Raw genomic sequence first — 19,584 nt, forward strand, 5'->3', positions numbered from 1 at the left:
GCCAGTGCACCACGACTGGTATATCAAAGGCCGTGGTATGTCCTATTCTGTGATGGTGCATATAAAAGATCCCTTGCTACTAATGGAAACTTTTTTTTTCCCTCACTAAGAGTATATGTCAAAATTATCAATTGTTTGATATCCAATAGCCAATTATTAATAAATCAATGTGCTCTAGTGGAGTCATTAAACAAAAAACATAACTTTAAACTTCAAACCTTTGTGTATCTTGCACAATAACTAAGACATTTTGTGACGAGGCATTTTGTCTGTTTGTACATCTACTTCATTTACTGATAAAATATACATTGCATGTTTAACAGAAAGTCAGTTTCTCATTACAGATATTAGAATATGCCTAGAGATCCAGTTTGAAGTGAGAGTTTTGTAAACCTGTCAGACGATGAACAAGGACCACATTGCACGTCTGCGTGAGGAGCAGGATAAAGCCATCCGTGAAACTGATGAGAAGATTCAACAGTGGTTTGTAATCATTTTCAAAACCATACAATGTAGTATACTGCTTACAATGCCTATTTCTCGTTCCAGCCAGTGCACCACGACTGGTATATCAAAGGTCGTGGTATGTACCACCCTGTCGGTGGGATGGTGCATATAAAAGATTCCTTGCTGCTAATCGAAAAGAGTAGCCCATGAAGTGACGACAGCAGGTTTCCTCTCAATATCTGTGTGGTTCTTAACCATATGTCTGACGCCATATAACCGTAAATAAAATGTGTTGAGTGCGTTGTTAAATAAAGCCATAATTAAAATTTTGGTCACTATTGTGCCTTCTGTTCTCATTTATACATAACAATAAGCTTGTTAAACATATCTTTAGGTCTCCAGATCAAATCTTTTTTTTAAATAATCACTTAGTTTGCTCCCATGAAGTGTATTTTAAGTGTATACTAGATTTAGAATCAATTTTTCCAGATTTGATTATCTACCTTGGTATAATTTGATGATTTATTTTATTGTTAATGCTGTATTATCCAATGTTAATAGCTAAATGATATGCTGGATTACAGATTGTAGGAATACATCCAATATACATATTGTATTGATCTGGATTAGAAAATAATACAATAAAATAGATGTTCGGGTAATTATGTCACTTAAAAACAGTTTTTTTTAGTAATGAATCAAAAATAAATATGCGAAAGCTGCATGATAATTCCAGATATCACAAATATTTAAAACCTCCAACTACAGTATACATAAAATATAGTCAGGAATATTGGTGGCTGCCAATGGTTTTGGTGGTCCAATTTGAAAATCTGCATAGCTGATGGATTTGAAATTCCCGCACATGGTAACTTGAAGAAGCCCACACTCAGCATACAGGATTTCCCTCCAACAGTGATGTGCAGGACATTAAGTCATTACTTCATACAGATGCAGTCATGTTGGTTTTTCCTTCCTCAGACATTATATTTTTTTAATACTGATATTTCTTTGATGTGCCTATTGAGGTCTTCATAATCTAGGGGTCAGTCAAGTACATGTGTTTCAATGGAATAAGTTTAAGGAGTTGAGGTACTCTGAATAGCCATGCTGTCTCTACATATATAGCTGAGCACACACACACACATCTGACAGTAAATATCTTCAGGAGTATTATTTTTAAAAACATTATTTTTTCAAATATGACATTGCATTTGTACAAAACTGTACAAAATACATGTGCTTTGTGAGGTGTACATTAAATTAGGTTGCACTGTAGAAACAACAGTTTCAGTGAGGTTGTCAGTTTATGTCAGAAGACACCAGATCCTGGTTGTCATAAAACCACATGATTCGCCACCTTTTGAAACATTATGTTATCAGTATAGGTTGCATTATACCAATTAATTTCCGGCTGGGTCGAAGTTCGAGGTGCACCGAACTTTTGATAGAGAAGTTAACACCACAAGTCCTGTGATTGGTTATAAATGTGAGTGTGTTGGTTGTAAAAAAAATTAGTTTCATCTGGGCTAAAAATGTATGCAATTTTAGTTGATGTAGTACCACCGTGTCAAGTAGCCTTGTGCTTGGAACATGTATGGGGTACCTGTAAAAAAAAAAGTACTCAAATTTTGTGCGAAACTAGGGGTGTTGTAGAAACATCTGGTTATACCGAAAATGAGCCATGAAAGGTACCATTTTCTGCTGTTAATATTTTGAGGTAGGGGTTGTAGTACTGATATTTATGGGTCACAGTTTGGTTGATATATTGCATATAGTGTTTTTAAACACAAACGTTAACATGGTCGCCTATGGGATTTGAATTGGTATAGTCCAACCTTCAGTGGTTGGTCAATTCACCCCAATCTGTGTAGTCAACTTGTTCCCACAAAGTTACCAAGTTGCTCTAATGGTCCACTCACCCCAATTCAAATTTTACTTTATTCAGAATGTAATTTTCTGTGGACCTTATTGGTAATATTTGCTAATTAATTTTATCTCTTTAAATACCTAACTTTTAATATTAAATGTATATCACCCAAGGGCATCAGTCACAGAGTTAGAATGACCGATATTCAAATAGTTAATATAAATTTAGCTGCAACTTCAGTCATTCCATAAAACCTTTTGGACTTGTGGTATAATATTCTTGCTTGCTATAAACTTGTATATGACAAAACAACTGGTATGTGGTTCTATTTATAACGTGTCTTTTTGACTGCATTCCAGAAGTGTGATTGTGTGCATGTACCATAAAGAATCTCACAGTGTTTAATTCAGTTTCAATTTATAGACGTCATTGAAAATGTTTTTTTACAGGGAAAAGTTCAAGTCTGATTATGAAGCTGTTGCTAAGAAACTGTCGACTCTTCCTGACACCATATCCAAGGATACACTGGTATGTTTCTTGTATCCAAGGATACACTGGTATGTTTCCTGTAGATGTTTCAGTTTATAGAACAGTGTTTTTTGACAAGAGCCATCAGTGGGTTTACAATGGCTGAAATAGCCCGCTACATTTTCCATTAGTTGCAAGGGATCTTTTACATGCACTATCCTACAGACAGGATAGCACATGCCACGGCCTTTGATATACCAGTTGTGGTGTTCTGGCAGGAAAGAGAAATGGCCCAACTGACAGGGATCGATCCCAGACCGACTGGGCATCAAATGAAAGCTTTACCACTGGGCTGTGACCCACCCCTTAAAACATAAAGAACTTGTTTTTAGCTCATGAATATTAAGGCAGCATTAGCTCATGAATATTAAGGCAGCATTAGCTCATGAATATCAAGGCAGCATTAGCTCATGAATATCAAGGCAGCATTAGCTCATGAATATCAAGGCAGCATTAGCTCATGAATATTAAGGCAGCATTAGCTCATGAATATTAAGGCAGCATTAACGATTATATTTTTAATATTAAGCATATACAATAATTTGTACAGGTCCACTGAGCTACTTACTACTTCATACTTCAAAACACGATTTATAGAGACATTTCTGACTTTGTATCCTTGACGAAGCCATATAGCCCATAAATAAAAGGTGTTGAGTGCATCGTTAAATAAAACATTTCCTTCCTTCCTTTGTATCCATGCTAATATTTTCCCAGCTAAGCATGTACTTTATTTTGCAATTAAAGCAGACACTAATCTAGGATTTATAATGGGAGTAGTGACTTTGAGATATTTTATTGATCAGAAAAAAAGTCAAACGGATTGCACAGCAGGCAGAGCAGTAGTGACTGTTCTCTTCCCAGATTGAAGAAAAGAGGCATCATTTGATAAGAATGTGTGAAGTGAAAATGATAAGAATGTGTGAACTGAAAATGATAAGAATGTGTGAAGTGAAAATGTACATGTAGCAGTAAATGTTTTGTATTTTTTCATCAAGTTCAACATTCACTGGGAAAGGTTTTGAATTATTGTTTGAATCATTAGTACAAACAGAAGAACCATTAATGTTTGGGGCTTACATGTATAGACACTGATATTTTAAGCAGTAAAATTAATATAATTTTACTCTAGTGATTTCCCTAGAAATTTGGCAAGGCATGGTAGACCATACACTTTTGGGGCATTTTCACCATTTTCGGGGCACTTGTTTTTCCATTAAAAATACACAAAAATTAATTGAAATAAACATTATTGTAATTTATGTGCTTGCTTTAATAAATGAATGGCAAAAGATATAAAAGGCATATTTTATTAATTAATAATACCTTTTTGCGTGTTTTATAAAGGCAATTTTAGAATTAATTACTGAAAAAGGCTGGTTTAATCTCAGGGCAGCATGGTGCTGATTACGGCAAGATGGTGCTAGACTATTGAGGCATGGTGCTGCACCATGCTAAAACAAGCTAGGGAAAACACTATACTCGTTAGAAAGAATATATTTAACTTTTAAATTTTTATATTCATCATCACTTCTTTACGCATTGACCTTATTTTGACACCCAACAGTGATGTGTTTTTCGTTCTGGTGTGTCGTTAGACATTCATTCATTCAGAAAGGCTTTATTAGCCTGAAACATGTTACACGGACATAAATTTAATACTACAAGTTATTAATTGAGTCAGTACATAATAAAATGGTTGAGTTTGCTTACAGGTACAGTTCGGCCCTCTTGCTTTCATGCCAGGTCAACTAGTCCACACCAACGAAGTCCTTGTGTTGCTAGGCGACAACTGGTTTGTAGAGCGGTCAGCAAAACAAGCCATTGACATCATCGAGAGAAGAAATAAAGGTATGTCAATTGTAGTGGAATAATTTAATGTTTGTTACATTCATTACAATTTAACATCATCCCATTGGTTCAACCGTGGCAATGCAAGTTTGTCCATTTCTCAATGAACATAAAACATAACATCAGGGAACGTCATATGTCATGACTTCACTTTATACTGATATTTTCTCTTTCTGAGCGTTACTGTTTAAGAACTAAAAATAATTCAAAATAAAATTGAACTTTTAGTGTTATTATTAGGAAGTATGATTAAAATTTAATTACAAGGTTTGTCTGTTATTTCTTTTACATTTATCTGGGTATGAACAATTTTTTTTTTTTTTTAATGGATTGTATTTATATGTTTTAGTTTGTTGTTTTTCATGGTTGTGATTTAAATCCAGGAATTAAAGGGGCTACCCTGAGTTTTCAGCCTTAGTAAGACTTCCGTTTGTTCCCCCAACAAAATAAACACACAGCATGCTTTGTTCTATTTTTTAAAACTCTATCTTGCATTAAACTTTTTTTAAATATAAAGCTTTATATGGATAAATACATTTGAAATTACCTTTAGGCAAATTATTTCAAATTTCATTTGGTTGTTGGAAGAAATAATAAATTCATACATACAAAATATTTCACACAGAACTTTATATTGAGAAACATGTTGGGGTTGTCACAATATACCTACCTCACAATTCAATATGTATCACTATACACAAGCCTATACCTCATTCATGGTGTTTTCCCACGTAAAACAAGAAGTTGAAAGTTAGCAGAAGTGCTTTAAAAATAAGAAATAAACCTCTTACAAGTGAAACACTGATTAAACACAGTTTTAATATAGAAATACCACATCACAGACACACTGACATACACAGGAACATGTTCTCTGTCCACTCCACTATCTTTCCTCGACAGATTTAACTCAACAATACGTACACCTCAGTACAAACTGGTGTTGGTAGATTGATAAGGAATTAAGATATGAATTGATACACAAGCAAAGGTATCGTGTGTTGTATCACCAGCAGTAGTATCGTGATGCGTTGGTGTATCGTGACATCCCTAATACATGTACTACAAAATATTGAAATGACTACAGACTCAGGGTAGTCCCTTACAGTGCTCATTTTTAATGAATGTCACGCATTGAGTGTTTTATTTAATTCTCAGAGATTGACCGCCAGTTGAAGGACCTGCACGAGCAGAAGAAGCTGTTGATGCCAAGAATGGCCTTCACCTCCGAGCTGCAAGATATGGCAGAGGTTCGTATACGTTACACTCAGTGTCTAAACAGAGAACCAGTCTAGAATTGGTGGGGGTGGGACTTGGCCCAGTGGTAAAGTACTTGCATGATGATGCATGGTTGGTTTGGGATCAATCCCTGTTGGTGGGCCCTATTGGACTTTTACTCGCTTCAGCCAGTGCACCACGACTGGTGTATCAAAGGCTGTGGTATGTGCTATCCTGTCTGTGGGATGGTGCATATAAAAGATCCCTTGCTACTAATGGAAAAAAAATGTAGCAGGTTTCTTCTCTATGACTCAAAATGACCATATGTTTGACATCCAATAGCCAATGATTAATAAATCAATATGCTCTAGTGGTGTCATTAAACAAAACAAACTTATATTATAGAATCGGTGGAACCTAAAAGGAAGGAAATGTTTTATTTAACGATGCACTCAACACATTTTCTTTACGGTAATATGGCATCAGACGTATGGTGAAGGACCACACAGATATAGAGAGGAAACCTGCTGTCGCCACTTCATGGGCTACTCTTTTCAATTAGCAGCAAGGGATCTTTTATATGCACCATCCCACAGACAGGATAACACAAACCACAACCTTTGATATACCAGTCATGGTGCACTGGCTGGAGCGAGAAATAGCCCAATGGGCCCACCGACATGGATCGATCCCAGACTGACCGCACATCAAGCGAGCGCTTTACCACTGGGCTACGTCCCGCCCCAAACCAAAAGGAAACAGAAGGTTAACTAGAGGACAGGTGATGGGTTAGCCATTAGAGGGAAGTCAGTGTTGTGACTTTACACCTCTGCAGGTGGGAGGTAGGGGGTATAGCCCAGTGGTAAAGTGCTTACCTGATGCATGGTCAGTTTAGGATCGATCCCCATCAGTGGGCCCATTGAGCTATTTCTCTTTCCAGCCAGTGCACCACACTGGTATATCAACGGTCATGGTATGTGGGATGGTCTAAATTACCAAATGTTTGACATCCAACAGCTGATGATTATTAAATCAATGTGCTTTAGTGGTGTCAAGAAACTAAAAAAAAATTGGCCTTATATCAACTAATTAAGCTGTTGAAAACTTGCTATGGGTGGGAGCCAGGTGTGGGGTGTGAACGAATACTTACCAACTTAAAAGATATAGACCCTAGTTTCAGTGAGTGAAAATGGACACAAAGTTAATGTACAAACACGCAACACACATTCAGATACAGTTATAACAGAGAGAAGCTAATGTCTGTGATGTTTAAACTGGGGAATACTGTCTAAAAATAATTAGAGCTTGTCTCAATAACCATTGCTTCTCAGATGATTTTTTTTATTTTGTTTAACGACACCACTAGAGAACATTAGTCTTAGAGAGGAAACCTGCTACATTTTTCTATTAGTAGCAAGGGATCTTTTATATGCACCATCCCACAGATAGGGTAACACATACCATGACCTTTGCTATACCGGTCATGTGCACTGGCTGAAACGAACAATTACTACGCAACAGATCCTTGTAGATACACAATAAACATGTGCAATATATAGAGATTATTATACGAGCTTGTGTGTCGTACTGATTTTACGAAAATGAGTGTCAGGATTTTTGTATTAACCCAAGCAAGAGTCAGGGTAATACAGTGGAACCTTGTTAGTCCGGACAGTATGGTTATTAAAAAAAACATCCGGATTAACGAATTTCCGGAGTAACCTCCCTTAATTCACAAACAAAATAAAAACGACACATTTGATTTTTAGAACCAAACATTTCTTCAACCAGTTTTGTTCTGTTGATCCATCTCGTGGTGTGAATAAGCGCTATTTGCCAGTCTACTATTCAGTAGTGTATTGCCAGGTGCTTGTCTCAAAGTTAGAAAATGCGATTAAATAGAATTAAATACTGTTTAAGACATGTTGCATTGTTGATACTAAATGTTTGATTACTAGCGACAACAAGTTTTAAATTTTATTAGTTGTGTTTTGTCGTACCGGTTAATGTTGTAAATCTAGCCCACGTGGTTGAGTTCATTTCCACGAAGTGGGTACGTTGTTGAGGAATGCATATTGTTTCTCACTTATATCCAGTCATAATTAGTATAAAGTTTCTACGTTTACAGATTATATTTTAAACATATTAAATGGCGAAATTATAATTCATTTCTGCTATATCTACTGATATAATATAAACGCCCACATGATACATCCCTCCGCCCCTATCACAGAAATACAACTCTCTCAAAACCGGCGTGAAACTGAATGAGCATTGTTCCACTTGTGAAAGAGTCACAAGCCAGTGTTTTGATAGCAATAACTAGTGTTTTCCCTAGCTTGTTTTAGCATGGTGCAGCACCATGCCTCAATAGTCTAGCACCATCTTGCCTCAATCAGTGCCATGCTGCCCTGAGATTAAACAAGCCTTTTTCAGTAATTAATTCTAAAAATATTGCCTTTATAAAACCCCCAAAAAGGTATTATTAATTAATAAAATATGCCTTTTATATCTTTTGCCATTCATTTATTAAAGCAAGCACACAAATTACATTAATGTTTATTTTAATTAATTTGTTTTGTATTTTTAATGAAGAATAAGTGCCCCAAAAATGGTGAAAATGTCCCAAAAGTGTTTGGTCTACCATGCCATGCCTAATTTCTAGGGAAATCACTAAATAACATATAAAGACGTTTCCTTTGTCTTTATTTTGGGTGGCTGGCAATACTCTTGAGTTGGACAACAAAACAATTATGAACAGTATTCAGTAATAAATCATACAGGTAAGTTAGGAGGGTAGTTACAAAACGAGGTCATGGGGTACCGTAGGGTATGATTAAGAGTTACCCACTTTTAAAAATAAAATACTCTTTTTTTTCTTATAAAATAAAAAAGCCAGTCTGGTCATAGATCAAAGAAATTATATATTTTTAAAAATTTATGTTCAATCAGTGGCGACCGGTCAAACGAAGCAATTTGCCTTTACTTTTTACATTTGGTTCAGAATTATGACCGTCCAGTTCCGGAAGCTGAATATCTGGATTAATAAATAACTTTACTGAGTGGTTGTTTCATTTTGTAAAAAAAAACGTCCATAAGGTGAGGAGTCCGGACTATTGGAGTCCGGACTAACGAGGTTCTACTGTACATGAATCCTGACACGAGTTTCGTAAAATCAGTACGACTCTCACATGAGTGTAATAATTTCTTTATTATCCATATTATTATTGAGGTTTTCTTTATGAATAACAAGACCCAACTCAAAATGTTTCAGCCACAACCAGAAGGAGACGACAAAATGATATCATATTTTAAATTCACAGTCTGAGCTAGGACTGGAGAAGCAACGTCATGTTATGACTTCCGTTCCCCAAATTACGTCATTACACTTGTTGTTACATGTGTGCTTCATATGATTATTATTAACTCAGTTATGTTGAACCATATGGATAATAAGTGAAGTTATCTACATTTCTCTTTACTGGCCTGTATCATAGTTGTGGTTTCTGCCTTGTTTATGGACAAACATGAAGAATTTTAAACAGATTAGGAATTTTATCACGTTATATTTATGGTTTGTTAGGAACGAGGTGGATTGAAAGAAATTGTGGAAGAATATGACGAGGAAAAAGAAAAGAAGTGGAAAGGTATGACATAAGATGGAAAACAAATGAAGTTTTCCAGATTATTTTTTTACAATTTCGATATCATGTATAGTTTTTAATATTTAATCAGATTTTAATCAGTCTTATTCCAATTTAAATCAATGTGAATATTTTAAATCACACAAACAAATCAAATAAGTACAGTTATTCTTTCAAGAACCTTATTTTGTTGTATTTTGTTTGCCTCACTCAAACTTATTTCACTATATTGTTTATGTTTTTGGTTTTTTTATTGTTTTTTTTTATCCCAGTGCCCCCTTTCCTTTCTCTCCTTTGAATTCCATTTTATTTCTTCTCGATCTGGCAACTCCTCCTATCTTTCAACTTCTTTCGCTGTCCACCTCCACATCCCAGTCCACTCTCCAACCGCGGCAGGTGCTTGTCTCTTGTGGCTATCTGTGCCACACACCTGTTCCCCATCAGCTTTTAGGTGTGGGCTTAGTCTGACCACTTCGGGGAGTGTTCAGTAGTTACTTCTGGCATGTGTTAAGAGGCACTTATAACCACCTACTATGCACCCCTACTACCGGCGGTCGTTAGTTAGTGCCGTGGGTCAGACCAGCTTTATTAGCGGCAGAGGAGGCAAAGAACTTGTTACTGTTACGATAGATATGTCATATTTTTGCCCAGAATTCTTGGAAAGCCACTGTTTACACTGTATGGTAGCACAAAACATTTTCAATATTTTTAATTTAGTTATGTAAAAATTATGTATGATAAATTAAAGTGTAGTTATTTATAATTGTAAAGATAGTGCAATATGACATCTGCAACTATGGTAACAGACCTTTAAGTGTTTTATATTTTATTTTAAACAATATTTATTCCATCTTTTACATGGCAGTTGGGATTGATCGACATGCATAATCCTATAATAGGACCTTTCCCCACAAATTCAGAACAGATACATTAATGTATGTTCTCTGTTTTGAACAGAGGAGCACAGGGTGAGAGTGCGGGAGTACAAGAAGAGATCGAGAGAAGAGTCGCAGAAAGTCGAGTCTGATTCCGTCACCTCGAAACCGGACAAGCCGACAGACGAGGAACTGTGGGTGCGACTAGATCGGCTGGAGAAGATCGAATCGGAGCAGAGAGAGCTGGAGAGGTTGGAATTCTGTGTTAATTATCTGTCTAGGATCGATCCCTGTCAGTGGGCCCATCGGGCTCTTTCTCATCCCAGCCAGTGCACCACGATTGGTATATCAAAGGCTGTGGTATGTGCTATCCTGTTTGTGGGATGGTGCATATAAAAGATCCCTAGCTACTAATAGGAAAAATGTAGCAGGTTTCATCTCTAAGACAACAGGGTGGGACGAAACCCAGTGGTAAAGCACATGCCTGATGCATGGTCGGTCTAAGATCGATCCCCATCGGTGGACCCATTGGGTTGTTTCTCATTCCAGCCAGTGCACCACGACTGGTATTTCAAAGACAGTGGTATGTGCTACCCTGTCTGTGGGATGATGCATATAAAAGATCCCTGCTACTAATAAAACAAATGTAGCAGGTATCCTTTCAAAGACTATATGTTAGAATTACAAAATGTTTGACATCCTATGATTAATAAATCAATGTTCTCTAGTGGTGTTGTTAAACAAAACAAAATAACTTTTTAACGCTGTGATTCGTGTGAAATATAATCACTAAATTAATTCTCATTTAAATCATAGTGATTTGGTGAAAACTCTTAAACCTTAAATAAGTAGTAGAAAGTCGTCTTTAATTTTTTTATTATTATTATTCCACCACCCCTTTTGCCTTATCTCATTTGAATTCCATTTCAAGCCTAGAGATTTTTGTTTTGGCATGTCATGATGTTTTTGACTTTATCTCATTTGAATTCCATCTCACGCCTATAGTCCTTCCCACAGGGAACACCTTTTTTCATACTATGGAATTTATTACAAGTTATTTATTTCTGAACCGATTGATTTCTAAATTGTACACAAAAATAGTGGGGGTTTTATTATTTTCAAAACACTTTCACTTTTCTTCTTCTTTCAAACCAAACTGAAATTATTTACAAAAAACATTTTTGTAGGAGGATGGGATGGACTATAGAGAAATTTTTTTGGGCATTTCGGGGTGGTTTTTTATTTTATTTTATCTCATTAGAATTCCATCTCAAGTCTAGACATATTTTTTGGCATGTTTTGGTTCTTTTACTTTTTCTCATTTGAATTCCATCACAAGCTTAGAGATATTTGTCTGGGTTCTTTTGAAACATTTCAGTTTGTGTTGCCCTCTTTCAGACTGTGTGACTCAGACGACCCCGAGTTTACGGTTGATGTACACGACAGTAAGAAGATCACGTGGAGTGACCAGACGGAGGGGCGTGTCCACAAGACGAGTGTCAGAGACTCTGACGACAGTTCTGGGTCATCGGGTGACAGCGAGCAGTCATCATCCGACGGTTACACGAGTGATGAAGAAGAGTCCGCATCAGATGACACTCGGAATATTAAAATCACTTTCACGCACTCCACCACCAGTCAGGTGATTTCACGTGTTGTTCGTGGGGACAGGGGCGGGACATAGTCTAGTGGTAAAGTGCTTGCTTGATGCACAGTTGTTTTGGTGTCAGATGACACTTGGAATATTAAAATCACTTTCACCCACTCCAATACCAGTCAGGTGATTTCACTTGTTGTATATGGGAGGTGGATGGTGGGGGGGAGGGGGGGGGGTGAGATGTAACATTTGGGATCAGATGACACTTGGAATATTAAAATCACTTTCACCCACTCCAATACCAGTCAGGTGATTTCACTTGTTGTATATGGGAGGTGGATGGTGGGGGGGGGGGGGGGGGTGAGATGTAACATTTGGGATCAGATGACACTCGGAATATTAAAATCACTTTCACTCACTCCACCACCAGTCAGGTGATTTCACTTGTTAGTGGGGACAGGGTAAGAACGTAGCCCAGTGGTAAAGTGCGTTCGCTTGATGTGTTTGGGATCGATCCCCGTCGGTAGACCCATCGGGCTGTTTCTCGTTCCAATCAGTGCATGATTACTGGTTTATTAAAAGCTGTGGTATGTGCTGTGCTGTCTGTTGGATGGTGCATATAAAAGATTCCTTGCTACTAATGGAAAAATGTAGTAGGCTTCCTCTCTAAGACTGTCGCCATAAGCCGAATGTTTGACATCCAATAGCCGATGATTAATAAATCAACGTGCTCTGAACTTATTGTTCGTGTTTCAGTTTTAGTGACTCCCTTTCTTTTCGGAGATGAAGATCTAGTGGAATTCTGAATATTAGTGCTACTTGAAAATAGTTCCTGTCTTTGTTCTTTGGTGAAATTTTACATTAAAGGTTAACTTAATAATAAAATTATGAAGTATGAGCTAAACGGTTTAAACTTTGTACTCTCAGTAATGCATAAAAGTGTTGTCTTTTCATCTTAACCGGACCACAAACTAATTGAATTTCCCCCTGGAGTGAGAAAATTATCAAGTTTTCTACATAGTCCTACTTTCATTTTCACTTTAGTGCTCTCACAGCATTTACAAAATATGTATGCAAAATGTTCCATTCTTTATCTGAAAAAAAGAACATGATGTCATGCTACTGTTAGCAGTACCGTATATCTTCGCCTGTAAGTCGATCTTGGCTATAAGTCGAGTCCCTAATTTCAAGCCCTGAAAACGTATTTTTTTATTGACCCGTTTATAAGTCGACCCATGAAAGACAAGTTATAAATATTGAAGTATTTCTTATTTTCAGCACATGAGAACAATAATGTACAATATTTGAACAAAAGAAAATTATTTTACAAACTTCGGTTTTCACGTTTTGTACATCGCAAACAAGTAACATAGCATCAAAACGAAATATTCCCTTAGTAGATAGTGAAAGCTGTTTGGCTGTTACTGTATGGCACTGTACAGCATGGTTTTGTGCACAGACAACAACTTTATTTATAAACACTGACAACAGATCACTACAATAAAACTGAAAGTATCAGTTAATCACATGTTTTGCCGCCATATTAATACATGTAAGGAGGATAACTCTGGAAAGTACACTGGTTTTTATGTATGTCCCTATTGCTCTAGTGAACTGCAGATATATCAGTCTAAGCTCTTTTAAGTGTCAGCTCAGTAATATTCATGAACTTTTCAATGATGAAGTTAATCACCGACAAAACATTGTTTGAACAACCATTAATGCCAGTGACCAGATTTCAAAATAAACTCAGGCAACAGGTAGTTAGTAATAATTGTTTACATTTTTACTATTAGTGATGACTGTTATTTTAACTAAGTGGACTGTTCTATTGGCATGTGAGTGATATCGCACGCCTTTTTGCATAACCAAAACCGTTTTAATGCCAAAAAAAAAACGTTACAAAAAAATAAATGTGTCAAATTAACATATTTGAGTATAAATACAGGGCATACTTCAACAATAAAACTTGTAAAATAATCCCCAAAACGGTAATATTTTTGGGTGAAATTTTTTTACCCTCTTATAAGTCGACCCCCCCAAGTTATAAAATAATTTTTGGGTCAAAACAATTCGACTTATAGGCGAAGATATACGGTAGATACACTATGCAGCATTTTTTAAAAACATTTCATATTTTTAGCCAAATAGCAATATTAATACAGCATTTTCAATACTTGTTTTATAACACTGAAATAGCTTTTATTAACATGAAAACACCTGCATTTGCCCATGGCAATCGACAGTGCCATAGAGAATGCTGTGTTTTTAATTCTCCATGGCACTTTTTGGCCTGGGACTATATTCAGTTTTTTTTTTACATTGGCATGTTGTTTTTTTGCCGTAATTTCAGGTATTGGGTGTTAACCTTATTATAAATTTAACCGTTAACTTCAAACTTTTCAGGATGCAAATTTAGCATGATTTCGTGCTTCCACGAATCTCAGCGTTTGGGTCAGATGAAATACCTATATTACATGATTTTTACAATTCCTCTGGAATTCTAAACACAAATACTAAAATTCAGTGCCTGCGTTTCACATTTGAAGAATGGGATGTGGTTCAGTGGTAGAGTGCTCACGTGATTTTTAGCTAATTTTGGTTACTTTCACCTCCCTACCAAACAGAAGGAAAGGAATGTTTGTTTAACGGCACCTATTGCTAATTTGACATTTGGTCAAGACAGAGAGGAAACATACTGCTGCTGAAAAAAAGGTTTTTATTTTGTTTAACGACACTACTGGAGCACATTGATTTAGTAATCATCGGCTGTTGTATGTCAAACATTTGGTATTTTTTTAGTTGTATTTTAAGAGGAAAAAACCACTACATTTTTCATTAACCAATAGCAGCAAGGGATCTTTTACACATGCACCATTCCACAAACAGGACAACATATACCCCAGCCTTTGATATACCAGCATTGGTTGGGATGTGAAAAAGCTCAATCAAGGAATGAGTCCACTGAGGTGATTCGATCCTACGACGCAAGCACCTCAGGCGAGCACTCGACTGACAGCTACAGTACATACAATGTATCAGTTGTGGGGCACTGGCTGAGACAGGAAGAAACCTGAATATGTTGAGGGCAGTTTATTCTGAAACCCTCCACAAGGAAGGTGAGCGCGGTACCACTGAGTATAACATCTCCACACCCACAAAAACACCCCCACTCCCCCACCACCCTAGTCCCATCCAGTGCTACATGACTGCTATATCAAAGGCCAAAGTATGTTTTAGTCTTGTATATGGGAGAGGGCGTAGGAAAGAAGGAAGGAAGGAAATGTTTTATTTAACTCCACACATTTTATTTACGGTTATATGGCGTCAGACATATGATTAAGGAACACACATATATTGAGAGAGGAAACCCGCTCTCGCCACTTCATGGGCTACTCTTTTCGATTAGCAGCAAGGGATCTTTTATATACACATCCCACAGACAGGATAACACATACCACAGCCTTTGATATACCAGTCGTGGTGCACTGGCTGGAGCGAGAAATAGCCCAATGGGCCCACCGATGGGGATCAATCCCAGACCAGTTGCACATCAAGTGAACACTTTACCACTGGGCTACGTCCCGCCCCTTTTGGGGAGAGAGTGGGGTCTTTGCCGAGAGTTACGTACGGCTTTCAAAACAACTGTCTTAATTCTTATTTGTAAAGCAAAATGCACACAGTCGGTTCTGCAAACAGAAAACCTGATAAAATTAGTCAAATTACCTCATTTTGACGGGGAAAGTGTGGGGAGGGGGATCTGACAAGCATTACATAACTTTGGGAGGTGGAAGTCGTCTAAGCGTTAAAATGTTATGTGTGGGGAGGTGGTCTAAACATTTTGTATCATGTAATTGATGAATGGCCCCACAAAATAATGAGAAGATGGATGCCAAGAACAGCATGCTAGAACCATAGCAATATATATTATATTTCCTGTTTGATTGGTTAAAATGTTTAGCCAGATTGAGTCTCCATCTTTTTTTGTATGTCGTTGAACAAATACATTCATTAGACTGAGCATCCAGGATACTGTTATCCACCCACCTCTGTTGCATGAACTGGCAGATTTGTTGACTAATTAAACTTATTTTGGAGTACATTTTTAAATGTTTAGTTTTTTCATTTTAGTTTCCAATATGTGGGAAAAGTGTTTACATGTGTTGCAGTAAACATAACAAAACTTAGATATTTATTCATTAATTAAGAACTAAAACCATTTTGAGGTAACAAATTTAATATCTGACAAAGAATGACATTGTTCATCTTGTTTGATGTCATACTGTAAAATAGCTTGCTTGCTAAGATTGAACTTAGAATATTTACATATCAAAAGTTAATAGACATAATTTCCTAATTTTTTCTTTTGGATTGTTGGGGGGAAAAAACAATGACGGATTAATGATACAATTTATTTTCTTTCGGCATGAATTGAAAATTTCACTTGGAAAATGTCCTTGAGTTCTCCATTTGTATATTCACAGAATAAAGCTGATATTCTATGTATTCACATAATAAAACTGATATATGGTAGGCTTATATAGACAGATAAATTCTTTCTATTACTTTCCATTGTACAGTCGTAGAAATGTTCCTAATTGCAAACTGCCCATCACCAATCAGTGGACCATATGGTAAACTGTATATTTGTTTTTTGTCACTATAACATGATCTTGTTCCAGCCAGTGCACCACAACTGGTATATCAAAGGCCGTGGTATGTACTACCCTTCTGTGTGATGGTGCATATAAAAGATCCCTTGCTGCTAATCGAAACGACTAGTCCATGAAGTGGCGACAGTGGGTTTCCTCTCTCAATATCTGTGTAGTCCTTAACCATATGTCTGACACCATATAACCGTAAATAAAATGTGTTGTTAAATAAAACATTTCTTTCTTTCTATAACATTGTTACTCGTAATTGCAGCAAGAAGATCAGTCGCCAGGTAGTGATGGTGACAAACCGAAGATATCGAGTCCGCGAGATATCTACAGTCTGTTTACGGCACCCACAGAACTCAAGTCTATCCTGAAAAACAAGTCGCGCACCTCTTCGACAACCTCAGCAGAAGAATCAGCACACAATCAAACACCAACTCAAAATCAAACACCAAATATTTCAAGTGATACACCAAAGGTAATGTTTTACACATTATACAGCAGGCATGTGTGCAGGATTATGTACAGGGATGTGTCTAGATTGTGGTGGGCATCAGTAATATATGTTGGGCTATTTCTTTTCCAGCCAGTGCACCACGACTAGTATATCAACGGCTATGGTACATGCTATCCTGTCTGTGGGATCCCTTGTTACTAATAGAAAAAAATTACCAAATAGTTGACATCCAATAGCTGATGATCCAATTAGCTCAAGTGGTGTCAATAAGCAAGCACGAACTTTAACAATAATATACAAGTCCATGGGACTTTACACATTATACAAATACTTTTTAAAACCCTGAAATTCACAGCAAAAGGAGGTAGTTGACCCCCCTCCCAGCCCTCCCTCTATGCACATGCCTGTAAAGATTTAAAACATTTTGTCACTGTAATTTATTTTTTGTTCATGTATGAGTGTTTTGTCATAGTTAGCTTTTTTCATCCCCATTTCAATGAAAGGTAGGATGTTTGTGTTCCTGACATTCATCTTTCTATGTTGACATGGTGGATGTTGCAGCCACAATACAGATACATTAAACCTGTCATAAAAAGACAAATTCATTTATACAGTTAGGGGCATGATTTAGGTCAGTCAGTTGAGTGTTCGCTTGAGGTGTTTGCATCACAGGATCAAACCGCATCAGTGGATCCATTCAACTGATTGGGTATTTTCTCATTCCAACCAGTGCTCCACAGATGGTCAAAGGCCGTGGTACGTGCTATCCTGTCTGTGGGAAAGAACATATAAAAGATCCCTTGCTGCATTAGGAAAATGATGCAGGTTTTCTCTGATGTCTACGTGTCAGAATTACAAAATGTTTGACATCCAGTAGCTGATGATTAATTAATCATGTGCTCCAGTGGTGTCATTAAACAAAACTAACTTTTTTATATACGATTAATTCGATGACATGAGCCTATTTTCTGGGGAAAAGGTGCAATTTCATTGGCTAGACTATTCTAACAGTGTTTGAAGAGTTTATTTCGAAAACACTATGTATTCCTTTACATAATTTAGAGAAAATTATAGGTTATTTAGATGCAACGTGGTGCATATTTAACATGAAGCACAGTTTTAACATCTTGTTCAATGAGAATAGATTACATTTTGACTTAAATTATATTGTCATACTGTTAACTCGTACTAACGTCAGTATACTTTGATCACTAACATAAAATCTTGAAATCTTGTTTGGAAAATGAACTCTTCCTTTTGTGACCATCACTTCTAATGGAGTACGGACAATTGCTCACCGGACAATTGCTTACCGGACAGTTGCTCACTGGACAATTGCTCACCAATAAAGTGAGAAATAGGACAATTGCTCACCACAATTGCTGATTTGTTTATCAATACAAATTGAATTTAGGTTATGGTATGTGTGTGTAAATGGTTGGGTGGGAGTGGGAATCTCTGATATTATCAGTGGGTATGGTAAACTCAGTTTATTAAACACCTTTAAATAAAATAACAAAATTAATTCTAAATCAGCTATATTTTAAACAAGTTCAGCACATCAGTTCAGCATAGAAATGTCAATTAAACACTTATAGGAACCTCAAAAACTTGTGTAATTAAAGTTGTGCCTTTAGAAATTCTATGTTTTATGTTCTTTTTTATTAACAAAAGAAAAAATATCAAAGGTGATCACAATCAGGCTTTTATACAGATGCACACAAGACAGCTTGAAAAAGTTAAAGTTAATTTTATTTAACGACATCACCAAGGCACATTTATTTATTAATTATCGGCTATTGGATGTCAAACATTTGGTAATTTTTTGACATATAGTCTTAGAGAGGAAACCCGCTACATTTTTTTATTAGTAGCAAGGAATCCTTTATATGCAGACAGGATAGCACATACCACAGCCTTTGATATACCTGCCTAAAATAATAGACAATAACAGGTTTCTACCTGTGGACGTGTTGGTCATGGATATTCTGACTGCACATATTTCTGTCGTGATTTATTTTTAACTGAGGAATATTTAACTTACGGTACTAATAACAAAAGCATTTAACTCCATTGCCTTCTAAAAATTCTGTTATTTTTTATTAATAAAATAATAAATAAAATTTTATTAATTAAAAAAACCTAAAGGTGAGCAATTGTCCTATTTCTCACTTTATTGGTGAGCAATTGTCCAGTGAGCAATTGTCCGTTGAGGTACTGTCCGGTGAGGTATTGCCCGGTGAGCAATTGCCCTACATTCCTTCTAACATTGATCATTTACATGGTATCAACATAATCAGCTGTCAGATAATGATAATCTAATATTTTTTCTGTATTTATAATAATATTATTGCGAATAATCTCTTGCTTTTGTTATTAGTACCATAAGTTAAATATTCCTCAGTTAAAAATAAATCAAGACAGAAATATATGCAGTCAGAA

At 36.4% G+C, this 19,584-nt stretch overlaps 1 protein-coding gene across 3 annotated transcripts in view; it reads left to right on the plus strand.

The window, feature by feature from the left end:
• LOC121389427 (unconventional prefoldin RPB5 interactor 1-like) overlaps positions 1–19,584 on the plus strand; it is a 28,819-nt gene that overhangs the window by 3,045 nt on the left and 6,190 nt on the right. For all 3 annotated transcript variants that reach the window (XM_041521053.1, XM_041521054.1, XM_041521055.1), the window contains exons 2-9: positions 345–483; positions 2,767–2,845; positions 4,561–4,696; positions 5,852–5,943; positions 9,495–9,558; positions 10,513–10,681; positions 11,829–12,072; positions 16,954–17,163. In XM_041521053.1, the coding sequence (XP_041376987.1) occupies positions 404–483; positions 2,767–2,845; positions 4,561–4,696; positions 5,852–5,943; positions 9,495–9,558; positions 10,513–10,681; positions 11,829–12,072; positions 16,954–17,163 (1,074 nt within the window). In that variant the 5' untranslated portion in view covers positions 345–403. The remainder of the gene's footprint in view (positions 1–344; positions 484–2,766; positions 2,846–4,560; positions 4,697–5,851; positions 5,944–9,494; positions 9,559–10,512; positions 10,682–11,828; positions 12,073–16,953; positions 17,164–19,584) is intronic.

Source organism: Gigantopelta aegis, chromosome 14 (genome assembly GCF_016097555.1).
Source record: "Gigantopelta aegis isolate Gae_Host chromosome 14, Gae_host_genome, whole genome shotgun sequence".
Lineage (NCBI taxonomy): Eukaryota > Metazoa > Mollusca > Gastropoda > Neomphalida > Peltospiridae > Gigantopelta > Gigantopelta aegis.